General features: G+C 53.9%; 1 protein-coding gene and 1 long non-coding RNA gene across 3 annotated transcripts in view; one reads left to right on the plus strand and one right to left on the minus strand.

The window, feature by feature from the left end:
• Positions 1-6034: 6034 nt before the first annotated feature.
• LOC118162608 lies at positions 6035-7731 on the minus strand. Of its 2 annotated transcripts, none has more exons than XR_004748531.1 (4): positions 7614-7731; positions 6460-6570; positions 6204-6303; positions 6035-6083 (listed from the first exon to the last, which is right to left on the minus strand). It is a non-coding gene; the product is annotated as an uncharacterized LOC118162608 (long non-coding RNA). The 2 variants fall into 2 exon arrangements; XR_004748530.1 differs by lacking the exon at positions 7614-7731 and adding an exon at positions 7239-7471.
• A 1189-nt stretch (positions 7732-8920) lies between these two features.
• The window catches only part of RHPN1 (rhophilin Rho GTPase binding protein 1), a 24820-nt gene continuing 24424 nt past the window's right edge, over positions 8921-9316 (plus strand). The window contains exon 1 of the mRNA XM_035317230.1: positions 8921-8926. Within this exon, the coding sequence (XP_035173121.1) occupies positions 8921-8926 (6 nt within the window). The remainder of the gene's footprint in view (positions 8927-9316) is intronic.

A 9316-nucleotide genomic window follows, 5' to 3' on the forward strand; every position in this document is an offset into this window, starting at 1 on the left:
CTCCTTTTTGCTCTTCTCTTTATTTTTCTTTCCCTTCTCCTTTTTCTCTTTTGGCTTTTTCTCATTGGTTTTCTGCTTTTTCCCTTTCCCATCTCCCTTCCCCACCTCATCTTCCTCCTTCACCTCCAGCCCAATCTCCACGCTCTCAGTCTGTCCCCATCTCTCATCCCCTCGCTCATCCACCTCCTCCTCCTTTATTCCTTTCCCATCTTCGCTTTCCTTTCCCACCACATCTCTCCCCTCCATCCCTCTTGCTCCATCTCCCATTCCTAGTTCCTCATTTGTCCTCTCCAGCTCTTGCTCCTCTACCAGCATTTTTTCCTTCTTTATTTTCTTCCTCCCCATTTTCTCCTCCCCCTCTGCGTTCGCCTTCTTGCGTTTCTCTACTTTCCCCTTCTCCTGCTTTCCCCTCTCATTGCCCCTTCCCTGGGCACAGCTGCTGCTCCCTCTCTTGGCTCTGCCCTGTCCTCCTCCCCAGTTCCCATCCCCATCAGCACCATCCTCATCCTTGATGCCCTCCATCACATCACCAAGATCTTCCTCAAACTCATCCTTCTTGCTCCCTCCTTTTTTCAGCAATCCCTTATCCCTCTGCTTCCTTTGCTCTTGCTTCTCTCTTTCTTTCTTCCTCTTTGGGTCTCGGGCATCCCCTTTCTGCTGCAGGACAGGGAGGTCCATCTCCTTCTCCACCTCATCCCTCACAGCAGTGACCCCCAGAGACAACCCCGAACCCCCAGGGTCTCCAGAGAGGGATGCAGCCATACCAGCAACACCACCACTCAGTCTCAGGGCCTGTAGGAAACAATAAGAAATTAAAAATGGTTGATATTAGGAAAGGAAGGCAATTATTCTAAAGTCCAGGCACACAGAAGAGATGACAAGGAACTCATCCCATTCAAGATTGGGTCTTGGGAACTAGTTGTACCCCCTAGGTTTCCTACCCCAACTCTGTCCTTGGTCTCCAAGAGCTGCTGTCCCACTGCAGGTCCCTCACTCCAGTTTTTGGGCTGTGACCTGTAACAAACACACAGACACTTCTCATCACAGAATGGCTGAGGTTGGAGGCACCTCTGGAGGTCCCATCTGGTCCCATCCCCTGCTGAAGCAGGGCCACCCAGAGAAGAACCACATGGAAGAGGATGAAAAGCAGTCCCATAAAAAGAGATCTGGGGGTTCTGGTTGGCAGCAAGTTGAAGATAAGTCCTGCGACAACCATATCCTCAGGGTGCATCAAGCACAGCACTGCTAGCTGGTCAAGGGAAGCGACTGTCCCGCTCTGGTGGGGCCTCACCTCAAGCTCAGTGTGCAGTTTGGGGCATGAGTGTAACAAGGACATAAAAACCATTAAAGTGTCCAAAGAAAGGTTATAAAGATGGTGAAGGGTCCAGAGGGCAAGGCATATGAGGAGCAGCTGAGGTCCCTCGGTTTCTTCAGCCCAGAGCAGGCTGAGGGGAGGCCTCATGGCAGCACGGAGCTCCCTCATGGCAGCAACGGGAGCCAAGGGAATGGCATGGAGCTGGGATGGGGGGGGGGGGTCAGGCTGGGGGTTAGGGAAAGGTTCTGCACCCAGAGGTGGTCGGGCACTGGGACAGGCTCCCCAGGGCAGTGGCCACAGCCGTGAGCTGCTGGAGTTCAAGAAGTGTTTGGACAGAGCTCTCAGACACAGGGCCTGGTTTGCGTGTGGTCCTGGGTGCAGCCAGGAGTTGGACTTGATAGTCTTTGTGGGTCTGTGTCTCTTGAAGATCTCCAAGGAGGGAAACTCCACAACCTCTGTGCAGCCTGTGCCAGGGCTCCGGCACCCGCCCAGCCCAGCAGTGCTGCCTGGGGGCCAGGGGGAGCCTCCTGGGCTCCAGGCTGGGCCAGCGGCCTCTGCTGCTGGCCCCAGGCCCCCCCGAACAGAGCCCAGCCCCGGCCCCTCACACTTCCCTGCAGGGCCGCAGGGACATGGGGGAGCTCCCCCAGAGCCTCCTCCTCCTCCCCAGGCCGAGCAGCCCCAGCTCTTGGGGTCTCTCCTCACGGCTCCAGGCCCTGCTGCCCCTCAGGGCCCTGTACACCCAGGTCCCTCTAGTACTGGGGGCCCAGAACATTTGGGAGCAGCAACCTGCACCTCTTACATGCAAAAAAGAGGGGATTGCTCCTGAATCACTTCACATTTCCCTTCAAGCACAGCAGGACCCCAGGCTGCAGCCGATGGAAATGTCCCAAAGCAGCCCCTGTAGAAGCATGGTGGTCCCAGGCTGTAGCTTATGGCATGACAAAGCTCCAATAAGCAGGACCACAAGGTCTCCAGATCAAGCATGGGAGGCCCCAAGGAAACACCCCCAGGGACATTCCTGCCCAGAGAACAGGACAGGCTCGCAGGGTTTGGTGACTAAGAGCAGGACATGGAGGTGGCATCAGGCTGAGCATCATGGACATGGAAGAAGAGGCAGTCTTTGGTTGAGACATATCCCCCTGAACTGTGTGGGCTTGGGGACAGGCACTCTCAATCCCCTCAGAAGTAGGGGACCTGAGATTCAGCGTGATGGGGAAGGATGCAGCCCCTTTATCACAAAAAGCTGCAGGACCGGAAACATCCAGATTTGTAGCCACCACTGGCAGCAACATGGGTGGGGAAAGCATGAATATTTCCCCAGTCAAAAAGGTTGGGTGAATTCTGAGGAGCTCTGTGGCATATTCCAACACCACAAAAGCACCAACCTTCCCCTGAAAGATCACTTTTACCCAAGGTTTCCTTACTGAAACATTTTCTTGGAGGAAAAGGGAGATTTTTTTCCATCCCTTTCTAAAAGGATGATGCTTAATTACTGGGCTGCAGGACTTGAGGGCAATGCAGGGCTCCAGAGAACCTTCAAACTTGCTCAGGATGGAGGAGCAGATTCCCCAAAAAGCAGCAGCTCAGCAACCAGCATCAAGAGCCCATTCTGCACCAGGCAGGAAGAGCCCTGCCCACTCAGAGCAAGCCCCAGTTGCTGGCATCAACAGTTCACCATCACATCGAGCCATCAGATGTGGCCCTAATTTTCAGGCCCCCTATGCGGGGTCATCAGACCCAGCTCTTCACCAGAAGCTCTCCATGGCTCTCAAGCCCTATTAAACTTCTAAATGGCCCCTGTATGTCCCACCAGGCTCCTCCATGGGCAAGCATCAGTCTCAAGCCAAGCTGGAGTATGGCTTTGCGGTGGAACAAATCCCTAGGGAAGAGCCCATTTTCCCACAGCCCAAGCCCCAAAGCAGCTTTGAGGAAATAACACCAGGGAGATGGCTGAGACCGGATGCTTTCTTTGGAGTGAGCGTTGCACAATTTCCACTAAACTCATTAGTGCAAATAGCTTGGCAAAACACGCTCCAATCTCATTAGGAGCCAGTAGATTTGTGACTCAGAAGGAAAAGTCCTGCAGCCTTTTCGGACCAGCTCCTTCCCCAAAAGGTCTTATTAGAGGCTTCTCGCTGGACATGAAAGCCCCTGCCTCTACGAGGTGGAGAGGATTATCCTGCTAAAGGCCAGCATAATGAATTCAGGCTTCTATCTCTGCCCAGATCTAGCACAGGGCGAGGGAGAGAAACACCCTTTTCCCAAGCTTTGCGAGGCTGGTTGTCCCCCCTAGCACTTCCCCACCGCCTACCTCTGCATTTATGTAGGTATGTGCGGCCAAGCGATCGCACCTTGCTGACTCGAGCATCCTTCTGTGCTTGGGGAGGTTGGATCAGGCCAGGAGCCTTCCTCACCCACCCAAAGGCCAGGATAAAGACTCAAATCCCACTTGCGATGTCTTCTGGCAAGCTTTAAGGCTCATCAAAGGCACCAAGACATGGCCAAGCCCCATAAAGACATCAAGAGTGGAGTGGTCTCAGTGATAAATGAGGGGCTGCACAACCCCACAGCAAGAAAAAGAATAAATTCCCAGGTCTTCAGGCAGAAAAAGCCATCAAGAAAGTGGCTTGACTTACCTGGAAGAGTCCTCCAGCCCTGCTGATGACCCTTGGTGAAGGCTGGGTTCAGTCTCTTCCTGGAAGAGATTCATGGCATTGATGCAGAAGTTAAAAAAAGAGAAAAGAAAAAGGAAAGAGCAGAGCTTGCATGGCAGCATCACCCCCACGCAATCACCCAGCCAGGCCATGGTCCCTGCATCCCATCAGCATCACCCTCCCCTTCCTTGGTCACCTCTGCTAGAAACCAGGAGCCCAAAACAGCAGGCCTATAATAGCCTGACTTCCCCGGCCATGGAGGAAGCTTTAAGGTTTTATGGGGTTCAGAACCCCATATCTTATTTCATCAACACTGAAAAGAGTTTTTGTGGCTTTGCTCTACAAAATATATCACTCCCCTCAACGAGCTGCTCATTAGATGTGCTGCTGTTATTGGGGACGCTGGGCAAGGATGCCAGAAGGATGGGAGGGCTCCAAGAAGATGCTTCTAATCACAACTCATGCACATCCAGGCCAGTTTATTCCATAGAAGATTAAATGACTTTTGTAGCAGATGGCAAGAGAGAAACAGGCAGGGGGCAGAGCCACAGGTGGGAAATACAGCAAGGAACAGCAGGGAAGGAAGAGAAGGAAAGAGCAAAGATTAGGGAAGATAGGGACAGGATCTGGAAGAAAATGAGCTCAGATGGGACTTGAACACAGACCCCAAAAGCTGCCAGCCAACATGCAAACCCCAAAAGCTACAGTCAACCAGGCAGTGCCCTGAAACCCATCCCAGCCTCCTCCGGCTTTCGCCAAGCACCAAGGCTCTCGTTAACAAATTCTGACTCCCCGAGTTTCTCTTTCCAAGGCTTTCAAGGGAGGCCAAAACCACACAGGGATTTTTTTCTTGAAAGCTGCTCATGAGAAGCAGCTGGGTTAACTCATTAAGTGGAAAAAAACCCGAGTTAATTATAGGTTGGCTATGGCAGTGCGCACTTTCGTTCCCTGGGAATACTCCTGCTCTCGGGTTCACAATCCTTCGGCAGCTGTCAGCAGTCAAGACGGGCCATTCAGGAGCTGCATTTCTTCCTGCACGCAAATGCCACCAGGAACAGTGGCACTACTGGGGCACCAGCCACGATGCCCTCCGGGGGTTTCACGACTGAAGTTCGGCTCTGATCACATCAGGAGAGCCTGTTGATGTTTCCATCAGCATTTACAAGAAGGATGGATTGGACAGTCCCCTCTCCTAGGAGGAAAGGCTCAGAGCTGGGGATGTTCAACCCAGAAGATTTCCTTGAGACCTTTCAATACTTAAAGGGGTCTTCTAAAAAAGATGGAGAAGAACTATTTGCTCTTGTAGATGATAGGACAATGGAAAATGGTCTTAAACTAAGGGATAATAGATGTAGACTAGATATTAGGAGGAAATTCTTCACTGTGAGGGTGGTGAGGCACTGGAACAGGTTGCCAAGAGAAGCTGTGGATGCCCCAACCCTGGAGGTGCTCAAGGCCAGGCTGGATGGGGCCTTGGCCAACGCTGATCTGGTGGGTGACATCCCCGCCCATGGCAGGGGGTTGGAGTTACATGACCCTTAAGGTCCCTTCCAACCCAAGCCAGCTCATGCTCTTGGTCCAGCACCAAATATGTTGGATTCAACCCCAATGCCACCCCTACCCACTAGCAGGACACCCAAGCTTCAGTTAGTTTGCTCTTGAATTTAATTCCAGATGCCCAAAGGATCCTTTTTATGGGCTCACACCAAGCTGTAGGACACCATCCCCACAGCTCCCTTGAGAACAAACCACGTGAGGACTCCTAAATCCCCCGGCACAGAGACCACCACGTACCAACCCAGATGCAGCTGCCTCCTTTGCTCGGACCCCATCCCATTGGCTTGAGCTCAGACCTTTGCCTTCCACAGCCTCGTGCTTTAGGGAGCTTCCAGGCCAAAAAAAAAAAAGAAAAAGCATGATTTTCCCATCAGTAAAAACCCTTTTAATAAAAAGAACCCCAATATTAAGGGGGCAAAGCCCTACAGCTCCCATCTCTTCCCCACAGGCACCTCCAGCCCTTCCTTCCCGTTGAGGAGTTACCTACTGATGACGTTCTCCTGCAGCGGTTTCTCCTTGACTTTTGCAGATTTCTTCCTCCCTTTCAGCACGGGGAGCTACGTGCCAGGAGAAGGGAAAAGAAAAGAGTTTGTGCAACGGGTTTGATGCCCACAAAACACCAAGGCGGGCACAAGGGTCATCTCCAGAGCCCAAACTGGAAGAGGGCTGGCTGGTACCTGCACTGTGCACGGGGTTTCATCTGGCTCCTTCTTCACAGCCTTTCCCTGGGGTGCCTTCAGCACCTCCTGCCCCTTCTCTGCCTCACTCTTTCGCTTCCTGGGAACGACAGCAAGGTCATCCCACCAAGACCAAGCAGGCAAAACCTCTGCAAGCCTCTTGGTGGTAAAAAATAAGCAACACTACATAATCTTTATGCCCCGCAGCACCGAAAAAAAAAAAACACCCCAACCTCCCTACCCCCATGGTGCCCACCGCTTGCTGCTGTCCTTCTCCCCGCGGGCCCTCGAGACCCCCATGGCTTTGTCACCTGCCGGCTCTACAGGAGGGGACGCGGGGTTACGGCGGTGGTCGTGAGGACGGGCACTGCAACGAGATGGAGACGGGTGGCAGCACTCCAGGGTTGCTCCTGGGGGAAACCCCCCCAGCTCAACCCTGAGGGTTGGAGCAATTCATGGGAGTGAGCTCAGCTTCTACGAGGACCCAAAAGGAGCATCGAGCGTCGAGCTCAGCAGCTAAAATGCTGTTGAAGTGGTAAAAATAAGGCTGTCCTAAAACAAAAGGGATCCCCAAACGTCAGAATTCGCAGACCCACATGGGTAGATGAGGGCTGTGCACTGGGGTGGGCTTGCAGCCCTTGGGGTTACGCATTACCCAAGGTCCTGACGACACCCTGAAAATGAGCATAATGAAAAAAAAAAAAAAATCACAGCAAATAATAGTAAAATTGAGAATTGGACTTGCCCCGAAGCATGCAGCTAGGCCACCATCATCCAGCTGTCCTCTCCCCTCCTCCTCAGGGCTGGGATGGAGGGACCCCTCCCCAAAATCACTGTCCTCCCCCAAAAGACTTAGCCTGGGAGGAGGCAAGCAACAAAGCTCAAATTTAAGCATCACAACGACCCTCATCCACGAAGATCCACCAAGAAACCAGGGGAATTTGCAAGAATTGAAAGGTAAGCTGCAAAGCACCGCAAGATACCCCACAAACCCTGGGAAGAATGAGAAATGTGTTGAAAATTTCAGCATTTTACCAGCTGGTGGAGGGACCACACTCACCCAGCACGGAGTGACACGCTCAGAGCCACCCCGAGCTGGAGAAGACCTCACCCCCAGGGCCTCCCCAGGGGAAACAACCTCCAGCAGGCAGCCTCCTTAAAGCCTCCCTCGGTGCTGATTGGAGGCTCCCAGCCCAAGGTGGGCCTTGGGAAGTGAAGTTTTAGCCCCAAATATGAGTTTCAGGAGAACCCCATAATCTCAGTAAGGGGATTTGCTAAGGGGGACAAAACCCCTTTGCGTTTTTCAGGTGCATTGCTTCAAAAATAACCCTGTAGAAACATCTCCCTCCTAGGGAACACCACCCCTACAAGCAAACAATGAAAGAAAACCCCAAATCCGACCTTTCTCACCTTCTTCTTCCCCATCAGAGCCCCATGGCTGGGTTTGGAGGGGTCTTTAAGCCCAGGAAGGGGGGAGCACAGAGGCTGGATCCCAAATAATACCACCATCCCTAGCTCTCCCCCATCCTGCCCCCTCTCCAGCCCTATTCAAGAGGATGAGCCTATTGCTTTCACCTGCCCTCGTCCCCATCAGAACTCCCCCAGCTGAGCCTCAGAAGGGTCTCCTAACCCCAACCAGCTGCCCTACAGCACCACGGGGGCTGCCACAAAAGGGTTGCACCTGCTTCAGATCTCCTCCACCCCAGGGGCTTTGCATAACTGGAAGAAACACCCCCTTTGTCCCCCAAATTCAGGCTTTTGAGGGAATTTTGAGGCATCGCGTTTGGGGGCGAGTTAGGGGGGCCACGCGTTCCCTTGGGAAGGTGCCCGAGCGGAACCCCCCCCGAGGCAGGGCTGGCTCGGGGAGAACCTCTTTGATCCCCGTTGCGCCACCCGGGGAAGAGGCGCCCAAGCCACCTTTCTGGCTGGATGAGGAAAAAAAAAAAAAAATCAAGGGGTGGGAGCCGGCCCCGAGGGCAGGGAGCAGGAGACGGCGGCGTGCCGGGCCTTGTTTGCTCTCCTGCCAGGCTGGGGACCGGGGTATATTCGGGTTCTTTGGGGTTTTCCTGGCAGTCCCGTATGGGTTTGTTCAGCCCCGGTGCTGGCGAGGGTTGTCCCTGCTGGGAAGGGACAGGGGGTTTGCACTGGGAAATGCCCGTTCCTAACCCAGACTCGCTTCGATTTGCACGTACACCCCATCCAAACCCAGCCTGGGTTAAAAAAAAAACCTTAATAATTAAGGTGGGTTTTACATCTTTTCCCTTCCTGGGTGCTAAAGCTCTTTGCGATGCGGGATGCCAGCCAGCTCAGCATCCCCATGTGGGCACCGCACACCTTGGGGTCCCATGGAACCAGCATTTCCCCCCCCCCCCCCAGCCCCCTGCGCACTTTTATTCTTTCTCAGGATGGAAATCTCCTGGAAATACCCCACAAAATTCCACCCGGCTCCTGTTTGGGGAGAAATCCTAAAAACCCAGACCCCGCCGGGGCTCAACAGGATGGCTCGGGGGGGGCGAGGGCAGGGCGGGATTTGCCTGAAAAAAAGTCGAGAAGTGGCTTTTAGGGTTATTTTTCAGGGTATTTTTAGGGGTATTTCTCAAATATTTCGTTTTGCTTTTATTAAATAAATATCTTTATATTTTTTTACTTACATTTTTATAATGACTTTTATTTTTTATGTATATTTTTAGTATTTTTTAATATATTTCCCCGCGGGGATGGCTGTAGGCAGAGGCGCCCCGGCCGTGCCCCCTCCCCCCCCCCAATCCAGATGTTTTCGGAGGAGGGAGGGGCCTCCCAGATGTGGAGGGGGGCGTGGCTTCCCGCGAGGCCACGCCCCCTCCCGTGACATCACCGCGTTCTAATCCCCACCGTTGCCACGGGCGACAACCCCCCCTCCTTTCTCCCCCCTCGCTCCCACCCCGCCGCGCTCCCATTGGTCAATCCTCACGCCGGTCCGCGCCGTTCCTCTTTCCCATTGGCTGGAAGCCCTCTCCGCCCCTCCCCGCCGCCCTGCTTATGCCCCGCGCCGCTCCCGGGGCCCGGCTCCGCGCTCGCTGCCGGGGCTGCGCTGGGGGGGGGGACCCCAAAAGGGAACCGCGGGGGGGGGGGGG

The sequence above is a fragment of the Oxyura jamaicensis genome, chromosome 2 (genome assembly GCF_011077185.1).
Source record: "Oxyura jamaicensis isolate SHBP4307 breed ruddy duck chromosome 2, BPBGC_Ojam_1.0, whole genome shotgun sequence".
Classification (NCBI taxonomy): Eukaryota; Metazoa; Chordata; class Aves; order Anseriformes; family Anatidae; genus Oxyura; species Oxyura jamaicensis.